The 26,895-nt window shown below is 37.6% G+C and overlaps 2 protein-coding genes across 11 annotated transcripts in view; one reads left to right on the top strand and one right to left on the bottom strand.

Moving 5' to 3' along the window:
• The window catches only part of RSPRY1 (ring finger and SPRY domain containing 1), a 42,610-nt gene extending 25,721 nt beyond the window's left edge, over positions 1-16,889 (bottom strand). Inside the window, exons 1-4 of one of the 4 annotated variants that reach the window (XM_032486383.1) lie at positions 16,733-16,887; positions 10,011-10,059; positions 4,528-5,029; positions 295-347 (exon numbers count right to left, since the gene is read on the bottom strand). In XM_032486383.1, coding sequence (XP_032342274.1) covers positions 295-347; positions 4,528-4,874 — 400 coding nt within the window. In that variant the 5' untranslated portion in view covers positions 4,875-5,029; positions 10,011-10,059; positions 16,733-16,887. Of the gene's footprint in view, positions 1-294; positions 348-4,527; positions 5,030-10,010; positions 10,060-16,388; positions 16,602-16,650 lie in introns of those variants that run through there. The other 3 variants (XM_006190124.3, XM_032486384.1, XM_014563844.2) reach the window with 3 other exon arrangements.
• A 155-nt stretch (positions 16,890-17,044) lies between these two features.
• Positions 17,045-26,895, top strand: part of PSME3IP1 (proteasome activator subunit 3 interacting protein 1) — a 30,899-nt gene continuing 21,048 nt past the window's right edge. Inside the window, exons 1-2 of one of the 7 annotated variants that reach the window (XM_032486380.1) lie at positions 17,087-17,153; positions 20,913-20,951. The gene's annotated coding sequence lies outside the window, so the exon portion shown is untranslated. Of the gene's footprint in view, positions 17,345-20,912; positions 20,952-24,519; positions 24,610-26,895 lie in introns of those variants that run through there. The other 6 variants (XM_032486379.1, XM_032486377.1, XM_014555117.2 and 3 more) reach the window with 6 other exon arrangements.

The following is a 26,895-nucleotide window of genomic DNA, read 5'->3' as shown; positions in this document are numbered from 1 at the left end:
ATTACCCTCCCCATCCTAGAAGTCAAAGACCTGTCAATGCCAAAAATAATTTTATTTTAATAATTTCCATGAGATAAAACCATTACTGAAAGATACAGCATATATTTGGAACTAACTATACAGTACTTATTAATTACTGCACTTGTACAGGAAAATTTCCATAAACTGAGGGCTTTTCTCTTTGTCATGTGTTAAGCATTTTTGAAATCTTTTATTTAAAAAGAAAAAGTGGCTACATTTCTTCACAATCATTAATTAATTAGGAATTTTTTTTAAAAAAAACTTAAAAAATACCTGTTTCTGCCATTTCGTGCAGTGTAATCATTGAATAGGGAGGTTCCTGATCACTGAAAAACAAACATTCAAGACATCAAACTTGAAGAAGAAACGACAATTTCAAATAAAAATTCAAACTGGAAGTGTAGGTGTAGGAGAAAGAAGAAATGAACATGAGTGAATCTAAAGAAAGAGATGAAAGAGACAATCAGAGCTATAACCTAGAAGGACAAATCCACACCACATGTGCTCATTTCCAAGGTCACTGTCCATGATGGCCCACAAATAAAATGGGTAGAAGGGCACATGGAAGGACCACCATGTGGCCTGAAGTCAAAGCACAGGAGTAAAACTGGAGATGAGAGTCCACTTTCAGCTTTCCTCTAGAGGCCCAGTGCTAGTTGAGACAAGCCAGGGAGGTCCATATCATCTTCCTCATACTTACCTTAAAGAAATGCCAGGGATGGAGATGACAATCCCAACTGAGGACTCATGGAAGCAAGGCCTACATAAACATCTTCATTTTTAAGTGTTCTTCTGGGAAATATCACTATATGCTTAAACTTCGTAAGATGATGTTAGAAAAAAAAAACCCAAACTTAATCAAGCAGCTTTTTAATAGTCTAGTCACTGCTCTACAATGGCATTTCCCCCTTATTTCGGTGGATTTTCAAACTGTGATCCCAGGAATCCTAAGGAGGTGCTTTAGGGGAACTTTAACAATGAATAAAATATTTTCCATCTAACAATGATAATCTAATTATTTAAGGACTATATTCACCATTTATTTGTTTACATATTGTGGCTCTCTGTTTCACTATGAAAAATAAAATAAAAACTATTGCCTTCAATCATTTAATCCTCAGAATAACTTTGCAATATAGAAATTACTAAATTAACTTCAGGTACTCATTAGGTGCCAGTATTTGACACATCCTATCAAGAGAAAATTCTTATTTAAAAGAATTATTTTAAATGATATAATTAACTGATACAAACATTGCTTTGGGACAATCTGGCAATAATGAAATTAAGTATGCATATACTCAACAACGCTTTGAGTATTGAGATTATCACACAGGTGATAGATACATATGACACTATTTGCTGCAGTGCTATTTGTAGGAACAAAAATTTTTAAGTGGTAAACTAAATGACCTAAGTGACCATCACTGGATCATAGGATAACAAAATAACAGTACTTTCACACTTACAAAGGAATACTCCATAGCAGTCAGAAGCAGTTGTAGCTTTACATTCAGCAACATTACATTCAGGTCTCAAACATAATGCTGACAGAAGGTAAAACCAAAGAGACTTATCTGTTACATAAATTAAAAAAAAAAATCACACACAAAACACTGTAGATAAACTTCCTTATACAGACATAAACAAACATACAGCAGGTAAACTGGAAGAACACCCCTTAAATTCACTAGAATGGTAACCCACTGATACTTGGAGATGGTGGTAAAGAGGACAATGAGATTAGGGAAAAAGGGAAAAATAATTAAAATATGACAAGGTCAGTGACCTATAGGGAATATGAGCACCTGAATTCTATGCAGACACACTTAAAGGACACACATACCCCTACATTCAAAAAACAAGATAAAATTCTTTGTGGAACAGAAATGGAGCAGAAACTTTCAGTGGGAGGTAGAAGTTAAAGACATTAAGATTCCTGGACTCTGGGTCAGGAACTAGACAGAGGTGACCAGGAGCTTTATGCCTGCACGGTAGGTAATGGGACCAAAACCCCACCTGTGCAAGGGATGCGGGCAGACTCACCAAGTAAAGCTGGGACAGGGTTTCCCTCTCAGTGAAAGGAGTTGAAAAAGTTCTGAATGATAATCTGAGCTGAAACTGGTATAGAGCTAGAAGTCTTCAGTGACAGAAAAAGGCAGAGAAAGCCACGCAGCAGGACCTGGACTTCCTATAGCGGGATGGGAACTCAGAACCAGCACTTTTAGGTTCAGTCATAGACTGAGGGTCCCTGGGACCCAGATGGAGACAACAAAAGTGAAAGATAGGAAGGGAGGGAGGGACAGGGAGAACATACACACAGTGAAGGGGAAAAAACCTTCTATCAGGAGGAATCTGCAAACTAAAATCCCAAAGCACATGACAATAACTAATACCATTATTGATCTGAGGATAAAGTCACTACCAAAAAAAAAATGCAAATAATCAACCTTCAAAATGATTTTAAAATAAGTGTATTTCAAGTGTTCTTTCCTATAGCAACTCTCTCACAATGGCATTAGGAATGTGCTGTCTTCTCAAATCAAGGTCATCCTCTCCACAGTAACAAGTAGAGAGAGAACATTAAACATAGATCATTTTATAACTGCAATATCTACATACATCCTTTTACATATATTCTTACTAAGCTCATCTGTCCTAATTGCCTTTCATGTTTCATTTTAACAGTCTTATAAACTTTATAGACTAAGAAATTCTTCCCTTTAACAGTTTCTAAAAAAACAAGCTATATAAATATGTTTACAAACTGTCTGAACCCCGTTTTACCATTATATTCTCCAACATGCCCCTTCACATTTGCTCTGCATCTGCCTTATTTTTCCATTCTCAGAAGAGTTTTAACTATAATTCAGTACAAATAGATTTACGGTAAAAGTTGCCATATTATTCCAATGTACGCTACTTGCCTCCTGTAAGTGGATTATGTACTTTATCAACAAATTCACTTATAATTTGTAATGTTTTTCTGAAGCTTGGAAATAAAGCTCTTTCTTGCCCTCACACCTGTTAATCACCCTTTTTAAAAATACAAAGTCTATTGTATACCTGTTTTTCCTTAAATAACACTGCTGTGGCTTACTTTCTTATTTGAGAAGGACAACTTTTCATTACAATTTCACAGTACGTTTTAAATGTCACCATGAAGAAACTTTATATAACAACTTATATATAATATTACATACCCCAAACTTGCTTGAGTTTGGGGGATGTAAATGGCATAGATTTGTATTCAATAGATATTTCCTATAAACATATCAAGATTAAATTAATTCAGATACCAGAACTACTCAAAAGCTGGTTTTAATAAACTTAGGAAGGCCCTTCTGAGCTGGTTATGGAGAGTATCTGTAAGAATTACCTTTTCCCAGCATGTTCATAGTGGACAGAAAAAAATGTGCAAAATAAATTTACTTCTGTGAGGAAAAAAAAGAATACCTCATAATAATATGCACAGGTATACCCTGCTTTATGCTATAACTTTTGAGGAACTAAACAAAACTGGGTTTTTATAAATGTGATGATCAAATTTAGATACTTAAATTTACTAGCAAAGCCTGAAGCAAAAAACCAAAAAACAAAAACTCAGATATAACTTTAAAAAAATACTTTCATCTACTGAGCAATTGTTACATGCAAGGCCCCGTACTATATGCTTTATATACATTATTTCATAATAATCCTCGTAAGAAAGGCATTATTCCCTTCTTATAGATGAGGAATCTGAGGCTTAAAGAAGTGATTTACCCAGTGTCATGTAGCTAGTTAAGGGGCTGGGGCAGAATTTGAACCCTGGTCCACCATAATTCTAAAACTTTTACTCCTAACTACTGTATAATAAGATTAAGTTAAAATATTTTTTTTCAGCTGGAATAATGACCTTTAATTTCATTGTTATTCAATCTGGGATTTCATACTTAGACAAAGCAGGGAGAAACAACAAAACAGGTACAGGTGTGCCCTGCATTTTCTTTCAATTTACAAGCTTCCCAAATAGATCTAAGGGAGCCATCTAAGGGGTATAAAAGAGGGAGGAGGATGAAACTCGCCTTGACCTATGTCCTCCCATTGCCAACAGAAGTTATGTGCAGCCACGCTCTTGGTTAAACAACTGATCTTGCATCTCTGGTCAGTGGAGTAGATAGTCAAGCAAGATAAGAGTGAGTCTGTAAAACCATTTCCTACTGCAGTTTCAACACAAACTCACTCCATATTGACTACATTCTCTTAGTAAGATCATAGCTCTAATTAATGTTTTCTGCTACAGAAATGTTTAGATATTTCCAGGCAGGAGTAGATGCTGGCAAGTGAAAACAACAAATCTTATAATCTACTCTGCCATCAGAGGAGAAATAAAATATTCTCCCTTGGCCTGTGAGAAGCAAGGCTTGGCAAATATATCCTAATGAACTGAAGGAGTCCAAAAGTTATGGTTCCTGGCAGAAGACTTTTCATTAGATAGGAGGTGGCTGTGAGTCAGATACTTACTTATCTACAAGAGTCCGTATGACTGCCAGTGTGTCCAGCACTAGCCCGTCTACATTTTGTTTCTTTCTCCTTGGCTCATGAGGTCCTCGGCCCCTCCTTGGTGGCCGAACGGGGTCCCGGGGATGGCTCCTCATGTCAGCAGCGGGCAATGCACTGTTCTCGGCCTGTTGCCGCTGGGTGTCAACGCTGTCTTCTGCTCCACTGTCGTCTCGGCAGATACAGGAATTACCCATGGTAGCAGTGGCACCTCTAGTCCCCAGAAAGTGGGCTATGTGCTCAAGAGTCAACAGCAGACCCTGGCCAAGGCTTCTGCTCGCTAAGAACACGGCCCAACCAAAGACAATCATTTAGATAGTTATCAGTTTTCCAAGTACTGTTTTCATAATCAGGAGTGGAGGAACTTGCATCCTATTTGTTTTTAACAACTGAATGCTGAAGGAAGTTGCAGAGCTGATCTCCAACATTATCAATTACAGAGAATCCTGGTCATCCAGTGGCAGTTCTAAAAGAGAAAAAAAATTAAAAAAAGGAAATGAATCAAAGGTCTTAGCTACTCAATTACTCAAACTTCCCTAGTTTGATTTTATAGACATTAGGATTACAATGAAGAATCATCTTTGTTTATTTTTATAGGTTTCCAACACAAAGAGTGGTCTTTGCATAAGAGAATTAACAACCAGTAATTCCTTTTTATTATAGTATAAAGTTGACTGCTACACTTTATCTTTGCAAACCACAGGAGCTACCCTTTAAAAAAAAAACGATGCTTTTATCTATACAGAATCACCTTAGAAGAATGCAATTGTTTTAAGGGGTCCTTTTGTGGAATACAAAAAAGTAAATTGTCTTTCTTAATTTAAAGGTATGAGAAAATGTAATATGTTGCAAATAAAATATCTAATTTCAGATGTTTGTTGTTAGCACCCATTCGATAACAAGAATAATAAAAGGATAGAATGTTCCATCTAAATAACACAAACTGCACAGATTTCCCATTTGGAAGCTCTCTTGAGAGTTTACAGAAATCATACCAGTAGTTACAAAGCTTTTCTGCTATGTAAGCAAGACTCTGTTTTGGGAAAGGTAAATATATATCTCAAGGTTACATTTTTACAATGATAAGTTTGTTGTACATGTCTGCTACAAAGTTAAGAATAGGGATGCACCAATGATCTTCGTTTGAAAATACTGACTAAGCAACTCATACCAGGCACGAGGTTGGCACCGGGAGAATAAAGATGAACAAGACACAGTCCCTGTCCTCCAGGAACTTGTCGCTGGCCATTCTTATCCCACACAGCATGTGTATCATCAAAAAACCTAATGACAGAACCAGCTCTTTATTAAACTGAGAAAATCTGATTAGGTCTGGAAAGAAGTCAAGACTTGGAAGCAGAAGACCAACATGCGGCTGCGTAGCAAAAAGTAAAAAAACATATTGAGATCTGGAGACTAGGACCCATAAGGACTAGAGATTTGTGTGTAGTCCCTACTCAACCCTTGGCTATTTACAATTAAATCCTCATATACTGATTAATGGATCAGGAATAACTAGCTCTACATAGTTCTAAAAATAATTTAGTAGGATTAGAAGAGAAAAAATTTTATTTCCATTATTTTGGGCGGGCTTACAGCAAATTCTTCTAAATACTTCCAGTTTAGTGCTCATAGGGGAAAAACTGAAGAAAAAAAAATAGATGGAGATAGGAAGTCTTATATACATGTGTATATGTGTGTGTATACATATATATACATATATATATATATGTATATATATAGTATGTAATCTAATCTAACATGTAGAGAAGGGGAGGGAAATGGGAGGAGCAAGGATGGGAGGAGAGGAGAAAGGAGGTACAACAGACAGGCATTATCTCTTTCCAGACTACTGAGACAGCAATGATTGAGCCAAGTAATACCACAGACTTTGGTGGTTTCCTCAAAAGTCAGGCCATCTTCAAAATTTGGCAGTTGTACTTTAAAAGATGTGACTGAAGTACAGCTAGGAACATGATGCAAGGACTCAGCTGGAAATAAGTCTTTTAAAAGAGAACACATTCTAAACGAGCCAAGAGTGGAAGTAATACCATTCCCATCACTGCAGGGACCAGGGTATATAATCCCCTCCAGAGGGCAGATAACCAAGTGATTCCAATGATTAAAAGGACAGGAGACAGAACCCAGAAAAAAAAAACGGTTTTGTTTTGTTTTGTTTTTTTAAAAACATTTATTTATTTTGCAGGGGGAGGTAATTAGGTTTATTTATTTTGATTTATTTTTTAATGGAGTCACTGGGGATTAAACCTAGGACCTCGTGCATGCTAAGCACACTCTCTACCACTGAGCTATACCCTCCCCCTAGAAAAAAAAAACTCTTTTAGAAGGTGCCTGGTATAAATTTTTACTGATCTTATAAATTATACTGGTTTCTGAGAAAGACCAAAAAGCAACATTTAAGAAGTGATGCTTTGGCCCTTCTTACAGAAAGTTCACAGAGAAGGCACTATTGGAACAATCTGGATGAAAGGAGGTAAAGAATCCAAGTTTTTGTAGCAGGTCTGCCACTAGGCAGTAGCCTAGCTGATATGCAACTGGAGCACTTCCTTGAAATCTTAAAATTATTATTTAAAAATTTTCATTCAGTGATTTTTTAAAATAAAGTGAATACACATTTGTTTTAAGACCTAAATGCTATAAAAGTCTTTTGCTGTTTTCTGAAAGGCTTTCTTTATGGCCCGTTCCCTTCCTAGAGATAACCCCTGCTAAAAGCTTCAAGAAATCTATTTCCACAACTATTATTATGTACTTACAAATTGGCATTAAAAAAAAAAATTGGACATTGCCATGTTCTATGATTTGCTTTTCCCCTCTTAACAACAGATCTTTCTATATACCAGTACATATATAAAACTACCCCATTCCATTAAGGCTGCATATAAATTCATATTCTGGATTATCATAGTTTCTTAACCACTAATGCTATAAAAATCTGTGATTAAACCAGCTAATACTCTGCAGATGGCAGAGGGAGTGGTCCAGGATTTGCTACAAAGGAACTCTATTTGGGAATGAATGTTCTCTACTGGGGAAGTGCTCTCTCACTCCCAGTGTCAACGTTATCAGAACAGGAGGGAATTCCACTGACTTCTCTAAATCCTTTCCACACAATCAGTATAGAAGTTGGGATGGACATGATATGGAAGTAGTAGATTTAATCCAATCCAACACTTTAAATTGGGGAAGGCATACCTGAGGAAGGGAGACCAATTAGGTACACTAAAACTGCTGGCAATGATTTGAGGATATCAAGGTGAATTTGAGTCCCAGAAAATAAAGTCTTGAAGGGGAGAGGACAGGGGACCCTATAAAGTTAGTTTAATGCTAACACTTATAGAGCTATTTAGAATAATTAACAGGAAACAATTAATGAGAGTGACTGTGAGAAAAGCAGTTGGGTTAAAAAGAAGTTTGCAGACAGTGAAAACCAGTGGAAAAGTGTGTTATTTGATAACCTGTGATGATACAACTGACTATCCATGGAGGGGAAATGAGAGTCCCATCACAAGCCATATTTAAAATTTCTAATGGATAAAATTTTTTAATTTAAAAATAAATAAATACAGAAATACAGAAATACATAAGGAAAGAAAGAAAAAAGAAATCTGTTGGACTCCAAACTCTTAAACTTTGTTCTATCCAAACAATTTTTGTCAAGGCTTAAATTGAATGTAGAATAATTAAATCTATGCAGATTTCCATTTAGCACATTTCAAAGCAAATGGAAGATATTCAATAATACAGGTATTTTTAAAAACCTGAGTAAATTTGGAGCTGAGAAGAATTAAAACTTTTTTTTTCCTATTTCTAAATTGAACTCAAGTATAGTTCAGGTCAATTTCTTCCAAAAGAGTCTTTTTCCTTAAATGACCCAGAAAATGATGTCAACCTCAAAATTTGAGAAGGAAATGGGGAGTAAAAAAATAAAAAGTTTTTCAGTATTTTAAAACCAAAGACTTTCTTTTTTAAGAACTAGCTGAATAAGACCGGGTGTAAAGAAGTTAGCCAGGAGGGAGAAATCATGAGGTATTTCAAAGGAAAGACTATGAAACAAAAAAGGAAAAAAAAAATAAGAGCTGTTATACTTAAAATTTTTTTTTTTCTGAAGTGAGCATACAGAGTGCTCTTGAGGGTTAAAGTCAAAAGCAGGACAAATAAATGAACAAAGTGTATGATCTTTCAGATTAATTCAGCACTAAAAAATATGTACCTTTTCATCTTGAAATGGCTGTCACTCATGACACTTCTTAGAGAATAAATCGTGAACACTTGAAGCAAAAGACTGGGTGATGAAGCTAAACAATTACACTTTAGACAGTTTTGTTTTATCTCATTCCAAAAAGCATTATGTGGCCCACTTTCCAAGGACCATTGTTTTGAGACAGTAACACTCAGCCTACAGATTTTGTACAGGATGTCAGAGGCCACCTACAGTACAGGGCACCCGCTTTGCAGTCAGACAGTTTGGGCACAGATCCCAGCCCTGCAATAGTTACAGACACACATTCTAATTACCCTGACTATTGACACACTTTAAAACATAAAGATAGTAATAGTTCTTACACCTCACAGTAGTACTGTGAGGATGAAATGGAATAGTAAGTGTAAAACACATGGCACAATGCCCAACACTTAAACTAGATCCAAAAATGCAAGATGTTATTATAAAATGAGCACATAGTTAATCAGAAGTAATTAAATAATCTAGGAGGTGGGGGCTCTGGAATAAGACTTGTCTTAATTAAGAGCACTAAGATAACTAACAAATTTATCTTTTATAGAACTCATCTGCTCTGTACTCAAATAACTTTTACTTATCTATACTTTCAGACAAAGAGCCTTGGAAAAGATTGTAGCTTAATCATCCCCAAAATGATGGGCATTAGAATCACCTAGGTACTTCTTAAAACACAAATTCCTGATTCTACTCCAATAGACAGCATCAGAATTTCTAGGATGTGGCCCAAGCAAGTGCTTTCTTAAAAGCTCCCCAGGTGATGGTGGCCAGGTCTGGAATCACTGTGTTATAGAACCTGGCACAGTAGTCAGGACCTATTGACTGAATAAAGGGACAAACTGAAACACTAAAGGGTGACTCTTCTGGGGTCTAAAAAGTTTATCTTCTTTTCCAGAAAAATGAACTGAGACTATCTTTGAACCTGGTCTTTTGCAAAGGTCAGCCAAAATAACCATTAGAAAAGAGTTACATCCAATTTATGTACAGTATACTATCAACACAATGAATAAAAACAGCTCCCTATATTTCCCAGCAGATCCACCGTATGAAGCATCATCCTGAACCTAGATGGTACCCTGCTTATGGGCAATGTTATGCAAGGGCTGACAGACTGAATGGAATGGAAAATGAATAAATAAGACTAAAGATGATGTAAAGGCAACACAACTATAATACCTATATACTTTACCTTAACTTTGAAGACTACTTAGCATTAGATTGTCAAGTCAGTTTTGAAACTAGAAGAAAAAAAAAAAAAAGAGCTAGTCACAGAATTCACATAATTTAAATATATACAGATCTACGGCTGTGGCAATCATCAACTGATTGGATGATAATGATACCACTGGATGCCACTGCTTAGTAGAAATACTTTTATTGCCATCTAAATGGTAATGCTTTTTAAAATCATTACACTGTTCACAGCTATTCTGCTGCAAGAGCATAATTATAATCAAACATTTCCTTTGCAAATTTATTTCTCTGAAGTGTGGTATTATTTATTTTGATCCCTTCCCTTTGAAAAAAGAAAGTAAAGACTATTCTTTCCATTTCTATATCATTTATGATTTATTAATACATTTTATATGTTTTAAAGCTGCTCTGAGAGGGGGGTAGAATCACACTTGGGCTTTCAGTAAGTTTAGTGTTAAAGCAGTGAGGTCTGGTACTCAAAACACAGACCTCTACCATCATAAACAGCTCATCACAGAGACATCTGCCAACTGGTCTAACCCTCTCTAACAAATAGTCCAGGAATCAATGATTCATCTCTTCAAATATTTGCTTGCATTCAATCATAATACAGTTCAGTGACATTAAGAACACTTTCTTTTCTTTGAAAATAAGACTTCAGGATTATGCTGTCAAGAAAGGAGAGATTGGTTAAATGAATGACCATAGAAGAAAAAAATTAACTTTGGGCATGAAATTACTATTGCTGTCATCTTTACTTCATTGATCTAAAATAGTGTTACAGGATGCAGCACTTCTTTCCAATCCACTCCCCAACCCCCATAGGCTAAATCACAGAGCATGAACAATAACACAATATTATACTCTGGAATTTTAATCATTTTCTCTCCTTAGAAAATGTTTTAGATTTTTTCCTAAGGCAGTGACTGCATTACAAGCAATAGCTTCTAGTGTCATGTTTACCCTCTAACATTTTATTACGAAAAATTTCAAACATACAGCAAAGTTGAATTTTACAGGAACACTTATATACCCATTTGCATTTTACTGTATTTGCTTTATCACATTCTATACATCTCTACCTATCATCAATCCATCAATTTTTTTATGCATTTCAAAGCAACAGTATACTTTCCCCTAAACAATTCAGCATGCATATCATTAACTGGACTTCAATACATTTTGAGGTTAAATTTATATATAATAAAATGTACAAATCTTAAGCATGTATGTGTTGAACTTTGTCTAATACATGCACCTGTATAACTCAAACTCTATTAAGACAGGGAACTTTACCCAGAACTATACTTGCTTTTAAAATATCCTGCAGGACACCCTAAAGACCACAATTTTCTTGTGTTTGAGTGGGGAAAGCTTGGAGGTCAAAAAGATTATTTGCTAGTACAGTAAGTAAATAAGAAGGCGTATTGTATATCAAGGGTACACTTGTCAGCTGAAACAGAAACCACCTAAAGATGTTTTAACAAGAACATTTTTGTCTCTAGACACTAACGTATCTGGTATTCAGGGAGAAGGGAAGGGGAAGATTGTGAAATATTTGTTTGGAACTTCACTTTTCCCCCAAAAGGAAAGGCAGCTCTGATAAGGCATTTTTACATGCCACCCAGGTGTCCTAAACTATCTGCAGTCACACTGGCCACCTGAGGTTTCTGTCACAATGGGTACTCTTATCCCCTAGACTGTAACCTTAAGGTGGTCTGGGAAAAGCACTGGATGATTCTGATACTTCTCTTATGCACTGACATTGGTTTAAGACAGTACATCTTTGAGTGGACAGCAGGTAATTTTTCTGGTTGAACTGTTAGAGAAGAAATATCTAGAAAAGTCTCCCCTTAAATGTTGAAAGATTTTTAACCCAGGAGCAGTGGTGTCTGTGGGCAGGTGAGACTTACAGCAGAACAAATTATAGAATACAATCCTGACTTGAAACAATACAAAGTAGAAAAGACAAATCCTTTTAGCATTCAAAAAATATATATTAAAAAAAATTTAGGGCTAGGATACAGTGATGAATTTCCAGAAGCAAATAACAGTTAAAAAAAAAAAAAGTGAATAATCCCTGCCATTCTCAAAGGTTGAAAAATTTGCCTAGGACCCAAAAAGGAAATGCTAAGGAAGAACTGAAGTAAGTGCTAATGATGGCTGCAGTACAGAGGAGAAAAACACATGCAGTACCTCATGTTACTTGGGATTTTCTCCTCCAGGAGAACAAATAACAGGAAATCATATAGATGTGTCATTCAAATACACACATGATTCACAAATCTGAAGGAAAAGTTTTTTTTCTGTTACAGAAAACTTTGCTATTAAGAAAAGCAAGCAAAATGTGTAAACAGCATGAACAGCAACTTTCCTTAAGGAGATCTACTTAAAATGGTGTCTGAAAACACTCAATTGCACACTCAACTGGATACCTACTAGAACCTAACAGGTATTCAGTAAGTACTGTAAGTGAATTTATTCCAAAATCTTTAAAAATAGAAAACATTGATGATCACTTTGAAAAGCTGAGACATCACTCAATAAATATATGAATCCAATGCTTATACACCAGGCACAGAGCAAAGATGAAAAAAGGTCCCTCGAGCTCTTGGTAAAGGGCTGAAGGACAGTGACAGACAACACAGAGTACCCAACTCATAATAAAGTACATGCCATGAAGCCCATGCCTAAAGCGTCAGGTCCACTAGCAGGCCTCTCACTCCAACATGTTTCCAGTAGAAAAGGAACTTAGTAATAACATTCAAGTATCGCTGTACAAGAAAGTTTTCAGGTGACTAAATACATGAGCATTAGCAAAAGGGGAATGAAGGATTTACACTTGCGTTGTAACACTTTTGTGTCTTAAATGACAAGCCAAAATATTCTTGGTACAAATATCCCTGACCACACAACTGAAAGGTTAACCGAAAGCCCATAAATTAAATTGACAAAGATGAAGCTACTAGTAATTCTAATGGATGGGTAAATAAATAAATAAAAGAGGAAGCACAATGAAAAACCAATTTGAGACAATATTGATGATGCATCCCAAACAAGCACCCTTCCTGAATATTGTAGGAATCCCCATTCTGCATATGACCTATAAGAAGCTTTGCATTGGTGCCAACTTTCCCAGGACAGAACTTTCTGGGAGAAAAAGGTATCAGAGACAACAGTAAACTACATTGTTGTGCTAGTTTTGGTTCATGAATACTGTGCTTTAGTAATCCTTAGCAATTCACTTGGTAGGTTATTAATAAGTAGCCTTTAGGCATAGGTAAGTATGAAGCAATAAGAACTAAAAAAAGGAACTGTACTAACAAGAAGGAGTAGGGTAGGAACCATACTTTGAGAATTACTACATTAAATCATTGCACAGGAGAGAAAACTTGATTCTTCAGGAGGCAGAAGGAGTAAGAAAAAACTAATGCTGAAACATTAAACTGAGGTAATAATAAACTTGCCGAGTAAGGCATTTCAAAACCTTCTACTTGATATGTATAGGACCCATGAAATTATGCCTGGAAGCTATAATTTCAAGCAATAAGAAAGTTCTATGCAGGGTTCATTTTTTAATCAAGCTTAAGGAGTGCATCAATCCTTTGCTATCTCAAATGCATTCTTAGTTTTCAAAAGCTTAGAGAGGGAGAGAGGAGAATATTCTCTAAGAGCTCACTATTACTTACAACTTTACCTCATTTAGCCTTGTATATATCATAGTTATCTACAGTTAAACATGCTTTTACATATTTAACCAGCAAGCATTCCCTTTTGGAATGGACACTGAGAGCAATATATAACAAATGTGTACTTTTTTTTTCTAATCGTAAAGCTTTGCAAGAAAACTATTTCAAAAGTTGACTTACTGAACAGATAAACCAAAGGGAACATATTCACTCTTCTGCATTCCTAACTGTTGTGAAAGTCTCCTCCTAAAGGTTGTGGCCCAAGTTATGGTATTCACTATTTCATGACTTCATTTTTTTTCAATTTTCTAATTTGACTACCAGGAAAAAAACTATCCAAATTCAATTAGAAATGCCTTGAAAATGCCCAAATATTTGAAGAGAAGCTAAATAGTTTATTATGCTCCCTCCATAACTCTTTGAAATAGATTCCTGACTGTGATGCCTAATGACTTTCCACTTACTTCTGTAATCTTGTGACTATCACATCCTACTTTTCAAGAATCCCACCACAAAATAGAAAATTTCAAATTTAAAGTAGTGTAATAGTGATTACTATCCTCAAGAATTCCTAATAATTTCTCAAACTATATAGATACTAGATTATCCAAGAAAGTTGGAATTTTAAAGAATGCCAAGTGGCTTCTCATTTCATTGTAACAAATTACTTCATTACCAGGAAAAGTATAGGCAATTCCCAACAGACTGAATTAAGCTCAAGAGTTGAAACAGACTGTAGTAAATGCACTTTAAGGAACACACAATGATTTTTTTTTTTGGTTATTCTCTTGCCAAAACATACTTCAGAGCTGTTTTTCCCTAGTCACTACAGAATAACACACTACTACACAAAATGCTATGTTTTTATTTCCCCTTGATTCTTGGCCAATTTACTAACTGAGAAGTTATTTTGCTGACAAAGCAGAAAAAGTCCACATAGGCCATGCTGGAACACGTCCTATAATCAATAATGTAAAAAGAATCATGGAGTACAGAAATAATGAAGGGTTTGTGAAAACAGCAAAAAGCAGGACACAGACATTAAGCAGTAGGTCAGGACAACATGTATCCTGGGAACCAGAACGCTCACAAAATCACCACAATGACTTAAAAAAAAAAAAAGACTCACAGAATATAAGATTAGAAAAACAGGAAACACAAGTTCGCTTTTTGTTAAAAAAAAAAAAACTTCAAAAATCACAAATTACTCAATATTTGTTAAACCAGCTCTAACAAATGCCACTTACCAAACATTAGGAAAATGTCATACATGGGCACAATTACCTTATAACCTCATAGAGGGACCTACAAAGCAAGATGTCATCCCAGGAAACACAAACTGGGATGGGGAATTTAAAAGAAATTGCTAATATGCCTCATAACCTATGGTTTGGGGCTACTACAGGAAGGCATAATATTCATGGAGAAAAAAAGGAATTCTCATTTACAAAATCACAACTGAGGGAGGAAACATATCCATCACCTGTAAACATCCAAAGGCCATGAATATATATATGGAAAAAGGGGAGGTGGTTTGCAATATTGAGATCAAATTACCTGGAGGAAAATCTCAGCCGTCAGAAAAAAAAAAATTCCTGAAGGAGAAGATTGTATCATAGATTATCTTCCGCCAGTACCATCAGCAGTTCAAAGTAAATTAAAACTCTGGGAGCAAAACTAGAAATTCCTCCACCCCCATCTAAACAGAGGTTGAAACCATGGGTTTCAGTTATAATATGACCTAAAAGGCTGTAAACCTTGAAGATTTCATTACAATATGGCTCCCATCACTCCATAGGTGATAAACACTGTATTAATGCTAATCCCTTATATCTACATGCTGCTCCACAATATAAAAAGTGCCTTCACTTTCACTCTTTAACAGCAACACCTTTGATGGTAGAATCACTGTTCTTTTCTTTCACACATTTTGTACTCTGTATTTTCACACACTGCGCTATTTTACAGAAGACACTCAAGGAGGTTAAGGAGGAGGAGGTGGTAGGTAAGGGGCCTGGACAACCGCGGACTCTATTCAGTCAATTAGACACTTCCAACCTTTAAAAGTACAAAGTATAACACTCCAGGGGGAGCAACCTCATTCAGGCAGAGAGACAGGATAGAACTGCGGAGTCTTAGTGGACCGTTTCTGCCTCAGTCTCTGTGCCAAAGACAGAGAAACTGAGGTAGCAGGTAGTAACAAAAGCCTGATGTGGAATCACGCAGGGAGTGCTGGTGGGACAGACTTCCCCTACTCCACCTGCACTATGCCCAGAGCGGCTGAATCCTGTGTTTGAGAAGAAAACCCTCGCCTTTCCCGCTCCCCTCTCACTATTCCCCACCCGGGGTCTTCCTATGGATGGTGGTCTCTTCTTCCCGGAACCGCGCAGCAATCCCCTCACCCCAGGCCCTTACCCGTTTTTCACATCGGGCCTCCGAGATAGGAGAACCCAGTGGCTCTGCCTCCCAATTCCTAGCCTCCCTCTCTCTGAAGCGTCTCTTGACTTCAAGGCACGTCTAAGCCTCCCCAGGGATGGTCTGTCTCCCACTCGCGCCATCTAAACCTCAAACTCCACAAAAGGAAACCATCCCAGAACGTCCTACCTTCTACACCTTCCGCCCTGGGCACCCCTGAAGAACATTCCTAAATATCAGGAGCCTCCCAGGAGCCACCTGCCTCTCACCTGGTTCCCTTTAGCTGCGGCCTCTTCAGAAGGGCGACACTCCACAACCTCCTCCCGTTAAGAACCCCCTAAAGGGGAACACCCTCTTCCCTCTTCCAGGAACCTCTTCGGGTGCCTTCAGCACGGGCCTCGTTGGAGAACCTCCGAGCTGTTTCCTGGGCTCTGCCCAACGCCCACCCTTCCTAGGCTCCTTCTCGGAGCCTCCCCCAGCCCCAGACCGGTCTCCCTGCCGCAGACTCGGGCGGCTGTTCCCCTCCCTCACCGACGTCCCCAGCCCTGGGACTCTCCCCGTTCTGCGTCCCCAGGGGCTTCCCAGAGTAGCGCGGCTGGGCTGCGGCACTGACTTTCTCCAGCTCCCGGGCCCATCCGACGGAGGGGGCGGCGGCAGCGGCGCGACTCCTTTGTGACAGGTCCGAGAGAGCGGTAAAGATGGACGCGAGGCCACAGCGCTGCCATTACGTGAGGGGCCCACCCCCGCTTCGTACCGCCCCGGCCCTCCCTCAGTCCCCTAGGAAACGCCCCTTCCTCGGTGGCAATCCCTCTTCTTTATAGCCAATCATCTTTCAGGAAAGGGGTCACGGGACGGCACGGCACGGCCCGCCCCCCCAGCAGGATCTGGCCAATCCCCTTGCCGACGTGTGAATGGCCCAATCAAGTCTCTCCGGCTAAATTTCCAGGCACCGGATCTCCATCTGTCTCCTGGGGAGAAAAAGAGATGCGGATTGGGTGAGGCTGCCGGAAGCGGGGCGGAACTTTGTTGTGGCGGTGAGGAACAGGAAGCCCTGAAGGGTCAAAAGAAATATAAAAGCAAAGGCTATTTTTTTTTTTTCTCTCTCTCATCTTTTTCTTCTTCCTTCTTTCTTTCTCTTTTTCCCAAAGAGCGAGCGGCCTTTGCGGTGGCGGTTTGGGGTGGGCGCCGCCGAGGTGAGGGGGTCTCGCCTCCCGCACGCCGGTAGGTGAGTGCGGCCTGGGCCCTAGCCAGGCAGCGAGACCTCGGCTCCAGCTTCCTCGCTGAGGAGATGGGGGGTGCTGCGTTACGATGTGAGGTTTAGAGCCAGGCCTGTTCTCAGCCTGCGCCCTCGTCCAGTGTTCTGAGTCACCGGGGACAGGGTCTTGCGGGGTCCAGCCTGAAGGAAGCCGAGGGAGCCCACGGGAATGCCTCCAGGTCCTGTCGGGGAGAATCCCGACCCTTTCAAAGGGTCCTGGGACTTCAGGCCTCTTGCCGGCTGTCCTCTACTTTCCTGCCAGGTGGGGCCAGTGAGGCTCCAAGTGAGGAGTGGGCTCTATCCCAGAGGTGCTTGGAATGGCTGCAGGCTACTCAGGAGATGTGAGGGTGTCTGGTTGGAAATGACTGAATCGCAGATTTAGTGTAGGATGGGAAGCATTTATTATGTACCATGTACCGGTTGGTGTGCACAGTGCATTTTTTTCCCTAATAGAAAACAAACCGGCGTGCTCGTTTTGCAGAAAACTTAGGAAACTAAGACCAAGGGTTGAAGCATCTTGTTTGAGAGTTGCTGGCCCATGTGCACGGCGGGAAAAGGGGGAGACCTATTCGTTCGTAGCACTAGTTCTTAAACTAGTAGAAAACACGATCTTCTGCGGCCCTTTGAAAGTGCAGATCTCGGACCCCACCCCAGATAGTCAGACTCAGTAGGTCTGGAGTGGGACTCAGGAGGCCAAAGGGAGAGCCTGGTGGTCAGAATTCCCAATGACCTCAAATGTGTACCAGCTGTTAGATAATATATGTTCCTTCAGCTGTTTGGCTCATTAATATGTTAGTAGGGACACCATAAAATGGTTTGGAGGGCATTGCTTCTAAAATCCTTGAGAGGAATTGGTGTGTAGTCTCCTTTTTGATATAAAGAATTGAACTGAGCCAGAAAGAGAAAGAAAAATGCCATATGATATGGGTTATATGTGGAATCTAAAAAAAAGACATAAATGAACTTATCTACCAAACAGAAAGAGACTCAGACATAGAGAACAAACTTAACTGTTACCAGGGGGTTAAGGGAGTTGGAAGGGATAAATTGGGAATTCGAAAATTGTGCCTCTTGGGGAGTGATGGAAACGTTAGCTATCTTGATTATGGTAGTGGTTTCATTGGTATATACAGCTATCAAAATTCATCAAATTGTACATCTGAAATATGTGTAGTTTACTGTGCAGGAACCATACCACAGGTAAAGGTGTTTAAAAAAAAAAGAATTGAGCTAAGACAGGTTTTATAGGCTTTAGAGTTTGAGAATAACAGATTGTAAGGGTCTGAAAGCAGAGGCTGCCCAATTATCTTTTTCACCTGAGGTCTTGGTGTCTTTGCCCCGTGGGGGAATTCTTCGCTTTTGGAAGAAAGGAAGAATTATGTCAATATTATGTCAATCCCATTTACCTGGTTAGCAGTCTTGTCTTGTACCTTCTAAAAATCTTGATGTTTCGGTTAGAATCAGGCTACTGCTTCAGAAATTGAAAACTACTTATCTGGTAAATGAAGTAATTTAAGTGCATAGGTCAGCCATAGACTCAGTCATAGTGTATTTATGTCTTTGTGGCAGCTAAATGAAGCAGTTACAGTGTGCTCACTATTGCTTACCTTTTGAACATGCTTTGTCTTCATTCTCAAATATGGTCTATTTCACTCTTTAGCATGTGATTTAAAGATTGTTCTGTCTTTGTCTTTGGGTTTCTGCATTTTCATTATAATGTATCCAACTGGATTTATTTCTGTTCAATTTGGTGTTTATTACAATTCGTGAATTTGTGAATTAGTGTCTCATTAATTCTGTAAATTTCTCAGCCATTTTATATTTATGTATTTCTTCTGCCCCATTTATCTTCTTTACTGATTTAACAGACCTTTTTACTCTATTCTTTACTCTTTATTTTTCTATACTACATTCTGGATAATTTCTTCTTTATTCTCATAAGTTATTTCTAATCTGTTAATAAACTCATCCATTGTAATCTTAAATTCTGTTATTGCATGTTTTAGTTACTGAAGTTCAATTTTTTCTTTTCAAATGTGCCATCCCACTGTCTTACAGTTTCTTATTCTCTGGTATTAATTTTGAGGCTTGGTTTTTATTTCTTTAAACATGGTAAGCATAGTTGTTTTATAATCTATATGTGTTAATTCCACTATCTGGATTTCCTTTGGGTCTGTTTCTGTTGCCCATTATTTCTGCTATTTTTTCTTGCCAGTTCACCTTTACCTTGACAGTGTAGTTCTTTGGTGTACCCGATTAAGATGGAAAAGGAGGTTGTTATCAGACTCCACACTCCCTGTGTGGGCTCTCCCTGCTTTGACTTTTGTTTCTGTTGCTTCACCAAAACAGCAGCTTTCAAGATCAGAGAAATCCTCAAGAGGAAAACCAGTTTGAACATTGGCTTAATTTTTGGTTTTCACCTTGTCTTGGATTTTGGCCAAATTCTTTACTATCTTGTTAGCTTTTCTATTTGTTTAAGAAGTATTTAAAAAATTTCTTACAGTTTTACTTATCACAGAGGTAGAGGATTGGTCTCAATTACCTAGCTCACTATTTCTGGAAATGAAAGCCCCCTTTGATTTTGATTTTAGAATGTGAAATTTGTGATTTCAGGCAGCCTTGAATTAAATATTATTTTTCTTTATATACCTAAAACTTCCATCACTTCTCCCTGTGCAGTGTCATAGCTGCTATCCAAATTAAGCTTACCTGTGACTTTTTTGTAATCTTCCTTTTCTGAACTACTTAGTGCTTAATTTCTATTCTCTTAGAGCATTTAAACCTCATTCTGCATTTCCTTAAATGGCTTATTTAACTAACCTTATCTTCTTTACTGAATGCAAGTTCTTCACTTGCTAAAAAGTAGAGTGCCAACTTAGTACCTAGCACCACTGTGCCTTGCACATAATAGGTCTCCTGTAAAGATTAACTTCAAAAATACAACTGAATGAGTTAGTTGGCCTTATGTTTAGTGTAATGCAAAGCCTTTTTTTTTTTTTTTTAATTTAGTCTTAGAAAGGAGTTACATAAAGCCTGGAAGGTAGGGGTGGAAGAGAGTATGAGTTAGTGTGGGTTAGGTTCCAAAGTCAGCCCAGATGGCAAACTAGTGTATAATAAGCAAAGCTGCCTTCAAAAGTCTTTTAGAGAGGCACCATGTTGAATGTAGGTATACCAGCACAGCACAGTCCCAACATGGCCAGGTTTTCCTCCAGCTTTGAAACAGATGCTTTTTGTTTTTCCTTTGAGCCAGATGAAGTTTGAGTTTGGTTTGCATTTAGGAGTCACAATGTATAGAAAAATACAACCAATATTAGAAGTTATACATAGTGAGGGAAGTGTTTATACTCTGAGAGTCACATGTGAACTGGGTAGCTGAGGATCAGTTAAGGGGACCAATATTTGTTCTCTTTTCTTCCAGTGGATATAGGTGAATTCATGGTAAATGCACATATGATGAGACTCTGTTCTTGTGCTATGGAAAGACAAAAGTATATTTAGGTTTTTTTTTTTTTAACTTTCAATTGCATATGTTTTTTAGATGCCTGGAGAGCCAGGTTACTTCAGACTGCTCTTTACAGTAAGTATTCTAAATATGAGTTGCATTACTTATGCTGTGCCCTCATTGTTAGATTGTTCTAGTCTCTTTTGTTAGTAGAATAGGTGAAATATGCCTTAGTGTTAGAAGAGACTGAGGATGACTTTGTCTAGTAATAAATGCTGACAACACTCAGTGGTTATCATTCTCTGAAGCTTTATAATATAGGGAAAGTTGGCTTGATCTAAATTACTGTAGCTTGGTGAAAGTGCCTTCTGGCCAGAAAGCAGCCTTTATTTGGAATATATTTGAGTTTGCCAGGTGGCAAATTCCTCTTACTTGCTGTCTTGAATTTTGAAATCCCCTGTGACTTGAACATCAGGGTACAGATATTGGAAGAGCAGTACTTAAGTGTGTTTACTGACAAAAAGAAAGTGGATTGGCCTGTGGTTCTTGCTGCCTAAAGGGAAGCCTTAGAATAGTGTCACATGGAACTCTGATCCCTCCTGGTGTGTTTTTACACATACAGTCTATCTGATGTTAGAATTAGGAGGGTATGGTGGCCAGTGATGTAAACACTTAAGTAGTCTGTCATCACAAAATTGAATCCCATAGGAAACCAGATCTCACTAACTTGTATCATGTCATGAGCTAAATGAAATGATTTTTCAGGTCAGCAGTGGCAGTTATTTTAGGGGCAGCGATGTAAGTTTTGTTTCTAAAAACTTGTATAGCATGCTCTGTAAAACACTGACCCTGTTCTGTCCCACCAGCCTGGAAGTTAAATGCCAGTCTCTAGTAAAAACACAGCAGTGTAGTGTTTAACATTTTCTTCAGCTTGAAATATAAGAACTGTTTCTTTGGCTGTCAAGAAAATTTGAAAACTTTATTTCTGTCAGTTTGAAACTTTTAAGTTTGGACAAAGTGATTTTGGTATGGTTTTAGTTTTCCATGCATTCCTTATTTGAAGAACTTAAATAATCCTTTTTAAAGTAATGTAACGATTATTATCATAATTATTTATTATTGATAATTAAAATTGAGTCATGAAAAAAGCTATATGAGTAAAGGAAAGTTGACAGCATTTATTCTAAAATTAAACACAGTAAAGGGGGGAGCATATAGCTCAAGTGGTAGAGCACATACTTAGCATGCAAGAGGTCCTGGGTTCAATCCCCAGTACTTTAAAAATAAATAAACCTAATTACCTCCCTCTACCCTGCCAAAATAAAATAATTAAATAGTACAATAATGAGTAAATAAAATATTATTTAAAAAGCTAAAAATAAATAAATAAATAAACATATTAAGGACAAAATAAGCATTTCCAATATAAATTCTCTTCATTCCTACGTGAATTTTTATAATTAGATCCCCAGGCCCCTGGGCTTTTGTTTGTTCGTGTTTTGTTTTATTTTTAGTTATTCTGGCAAACAAAGGAAGAAAATAAGAGACATGAAAATTTAGGTAGGCTGTAGGAATTAGAAATAAATTGCAGGTACTCATCACCTTCCTATTAACAGAATAAACAGTAAGTGAATATTGGACTCTTCAAAGAAAAATTCTTTGTGTGGGAAATAATTATTGCATAGTATACGAGAGCCATTTTTTTTTCTTTTAGTCAGTTGAAATTATAGTAGCAAGAGTTATTCTTGAAGAAGACATCAATTACCTAGTACAGTAAAGTGATTTAATTTTTGGTCCTGTGTTTCCTATTGCACAAATTGTATAGTGTTTGAATAGAATTCCCTATGAGACATAGACACTTCAGCACATTCTTGCTTAATGTCTGCCATTCTGTATAATTTACATTGGACAATATCTCAGAATATTCATGTGAGAGTGTTAAATTCCTCCCTGCTTAAATTCTTCAAATCCTCTTCATGGTTGGTTTATTCAATAAATATTTATATACCCAGTATATGCCAGACACTGCTAATAAGCACTGTGGATACAAAGAGCTGTTGGAATAGTCATAAATGATACACTGGATAAGTGCTGGAGGAGTTATAAAGAGCTGGACTGGGGACTAGAGGAGAAGCAGCGAGGCTAATGGAATGCTCTTGCAGTAGTTCATGCAAGATGAGGCCCTGAAGAGAGATTAGAAAGCAAAGGACTTTTAGAAGATGGATTAAAAAGAGGTCTTTATGAGGTAGAAACAACAGAACTTGGTGACTGGTGGGATGTAAGGGAATAAGGAAAGAGGAATCCATGTCCAGGTTTTTTAGCCTGGGAAGCTGGATTGATCCATATTTGTGCCCTTCATGACTGCCTCAGGTTTACCTGTACTGTTCACTTTGGTAATTCAGTATGTACAGTATTGTCTGGTATTAACTAGTATGAGGATACTAACTCTTAAAGTTTATTTTCTTTATGCTTCCCATAGAATTTGGCCCAGTGCTAGACACAGTTCAGCATTCAGCATCATGCTGAGTTTTTTAAGATCGAATTACTAATACGTAAAGCAGTAAAAGGGGAAATACAGAATTACCATATATATATGTGTGTGTAAGTTTTTCTCAGTTTGATGTGGTCTCCTTCCCACTTCAAATGTCATGGTTGTAACTTATGTCACATCATTATTTCTCCATTCCTTGAGTGAAGACAGCATTTCTCTCACTTCTATAACTAGACCTTAGTGTAGTGCTTTGTAGTAATGGCAGACCTTTCAGAGCATTTTTAAGCAGGTGCCAAACATAGTGCTGAGTGCTTTACCTGAATTATCTTGTTTCTCACAAAAGCTTAATGTTGTACAGTACTATTTTAATCCTCATTAGCAAGTGCAGCCTCTGGTTTAGGAAAAACTAAGGCTCAGAGGAGTTAACTGACTTGCCCAGAATCATATAACATATCAGTAGCCGAACCAAGGTCTCTTAATTTCAGAGTCTCGTTACCTGTGCTCTCTCGTAGGGAGACTGCTACAGAAGAATTCGTTATATATCGGTTGAATTAGATTAGATTGTAGTGAAAGGGGTTTGAAGTTAAGCTGACTTCTTGGTAGTATTTATTTATTTATTATTTAAAAAAAAAATTTGACCACGACAGTTTTTTAATTACTCATATAATTGTACATACGGTTTTTCAGAAAAACAAGATTTCTAGATTAAAAGGTTTACACCCAATGTCTGTAGTTCGTTTCCCTAAAGAAATGAAATGTAAAAATTACTACTTCAAAGATACATGCTAAGTTCAATTTTTAGTAATGAGAATTGCCACATTTATTCTGGCTGAGAAAACTATTGTATAGACTAAACTTCATCGAATTTTAATAGACTTTGAGTTGTGTTTTAATAGCAGGCCAGTTAACTGATGGGATTTATTAAAAATAAAAATATTGATAAAAGTCATTAGCTTTATTAGCATTTAACACTTGTAAGATTTTTTTCTCTGGTATTTTCCCAGAAGTATTATTTTATGGAGTTCCAGGAATTGTTGGCAGTATTTATGGATAGTGAAGTTTTGGCTCCTGAAAGACCTGAATATTCCTGGAGAAGGAATATTCTGAATATTACCCAGAATACTCAGGAGTATGATCACTTGTTCATGAACATTTTCTGTCCTTATCTTTGGCCTCTCATAACGTAGAAAGATGGCCAAATTAATTAGCCAGAGGGCCACTGGTGGCATTGAAGGCAACAAGTGTTGAAGTGCCAGAGAATGAGGACCCTGCAGAAGATGTGCACATTGAAGAAAGAGATGGGTAAAGCAGTCTCTGGTTTATCTTGTCCTTTTTTAAGTTCACAGAAATTTTTTATAATTAGGTGTGGCCATCTACTTTGTTTTGTTTTGGGAATGAGGGAATATCAAGATTATATTATTTTTGAAGAGTACACTTTTATAAGTGTTCACTAGTTTTGAGTGTGTAACTGTGTTTTCAGGGAACCAACCCATTGAAGGAAATAGAGTTTCTCTGTCAAACTCCAAAGCCATTGTCTTTAAATTTCTTTTTTTTAAATGTGCTTCTCCCTTGTTTTCATTTTTACTAACCAACTGTGATTCTTGATTTTGTCCTTATGCATGAAAGATGGAGAATAGCACAACTAAACTCTTTGGGGAGAAGCTGAATTCTAACACTTATGAGAAAAAGACCGGTGAAAAAGAGAGTAAGAGTGTCTTAGAATCCCATAAATTTGTCTCTTCCCAAAAGTGGTTGATAAATGTTGGGAAGATTCTTATTTCTCTAGAGTTCCTGTTTCAGATTCAAACCCTTGTTTACATGTATCCTAAAGGCTTTGTCCCTTGCGTTTCAGGGATCTTTATTAAAGTTAAATGAAAGTAAGTTCTTTTCCCAAAAACTCAACAGGCTTTGAAAAGTAAATAAATGATTTTACACTCTTAATTTTGAGTTGTAAGAATAAATCTTAAGCATCTCTGAATTTTTATTTAGATGGAAGCATGTAAGACTCTAGGTTTTAATTTTGGCCTATTAGGAGAGTTCTTTCAGTATTAATATTATATTTTCATTTTTAAAAATGTGTAACGAGAGTGAAGAGATGCATTTAATGGCATACTGGTGGCACTGCCATATCCTAATATTTATTTCCCAGGTTTAAATAATACGCAGTTTGATAAGTTCACTGCTTTGGAAGATTTTTTCCTCCATTTTATAAGATTAAGGGAGCTAGAAATGTTTGACCCAGAAAAACACAAATTAGGAGGAACGTGGGAGTTGCCTTCAGACAACTAAAGCATTGTCACGTTGAAAAAGGGATTTGGCTCTTTTGTGTAGTCCCAGTGGATTGAACCTGTGTGTGGAATTTATAGGGAGATAAATTTCAGTTCAGTTTAAGGAATAACTGTTCTACCAGTCAGATCTGTTTAGAGAGTCAGCTGCCTGGGAGGGAGTGCAGTGGTCCATCTTGAAGTTTTAAAGTATGGATTGGATGAAAATCTCCTGGATATGGATGGTGGGTTCCGTTACCAGATGGAGAATTGTATTAGGTGGGTTATAAGGACTTGTCGCATTCTGAATTATTTACCAGGAAATAAGGATGAGGGCAAGAAGCTAGAGAGCCAAAACAGGGTGAGAAAGGAGAACTACAGCCAAGAAAGGGGACGTTGGGAGTCCAGTATGTCTCTCCATTCTATTAGAGTTCTATGTAGTTGACATTTTCTCTGCCAGAGATATTTAAGAAAATGTTGGCTCTTGTTCCATTATGGTTCCTTCTGCAGAACTTGAGGAATTTTTGGCATGGTTACAGAGAAACAGAACAGTTCTGTTTGTGTAATAGGCCTCTGGCTGGAGACATCGAGTAATGCTAAATCAGAAGTGTCCTGGTTGTGGGCTTTGGGTGGGAGCAACAGCTTCTTCAGTTGATTTGGTTTTCTTTCTGGTAAATTTAAAAATCCTCTCTTAACTGTTGTTACATTGAACTAAACTTCAGCAACACTAGGATTTAGGCTGAGACTGTTCTCTTGTTCTGCATGTTTGGATTTATTTTCTCAGCATCAATTTTCATCTTTACTAGAGAAAAATGTTTCATGAATACCCTTGTTAGCACTGGAAACAGATATAGAAAGAAAGCTGAAATTGACAAGTCCTTTTTAAACAGGAGCCCTGGTTTCTGGGGTGGGTTTTGGTAAAGTGGGTAAGAGTATGAATTTTTGCTGTCAAGCCTGGATTTAATTCTCGGTTCCACTATTCACCACCTTTAATACCTTAGACAAGTGACAACTTCTCTGGGCTTCTACTTCTTCATCTATAAAGAGATAGAATTTAGTGTCAACAATGAGTGTAAATGAGATACTGTTCATTAAAAGTATTTAGTACATGGTAGGAGCTCAGTAAATGGTGGCTGCTTTGTTTTTGTGTTAGCAGCAGAGACTCCTATTTTTTGTTACTAGGGGTCATCCTGGATTGGACATTGAGCTGATGTGCTGGTAGTGCAGAATATGTGCTTTCTTGTTAGGGTGTAACTCTGTGAATAATACATAGCATGTCTGAGTAGAGTTAATTCCACAGTTCTTCAAAGCAAAGAAAAGCAGA

Source organism: Camelus ferus, chromosome 9, assembly GCF_009834535.1.
Source record: "Camelus ferus isolate YT-003-E chromosome 9, BCGSAC_Cfer_1.0, whole genome shotgun sequence".
Classification (NCBI taxonomy): Eukaryota; Metazoa; Chordata; class Mammalia; order Artiodactyla; family Camelidae; genus Camelus; species Camelus ferus.
The sequence above is the reverse complement of the archived record's forward strand: the minus strand, read 5'-3'. Positions and strand labels throughout refer to the sequence as shown.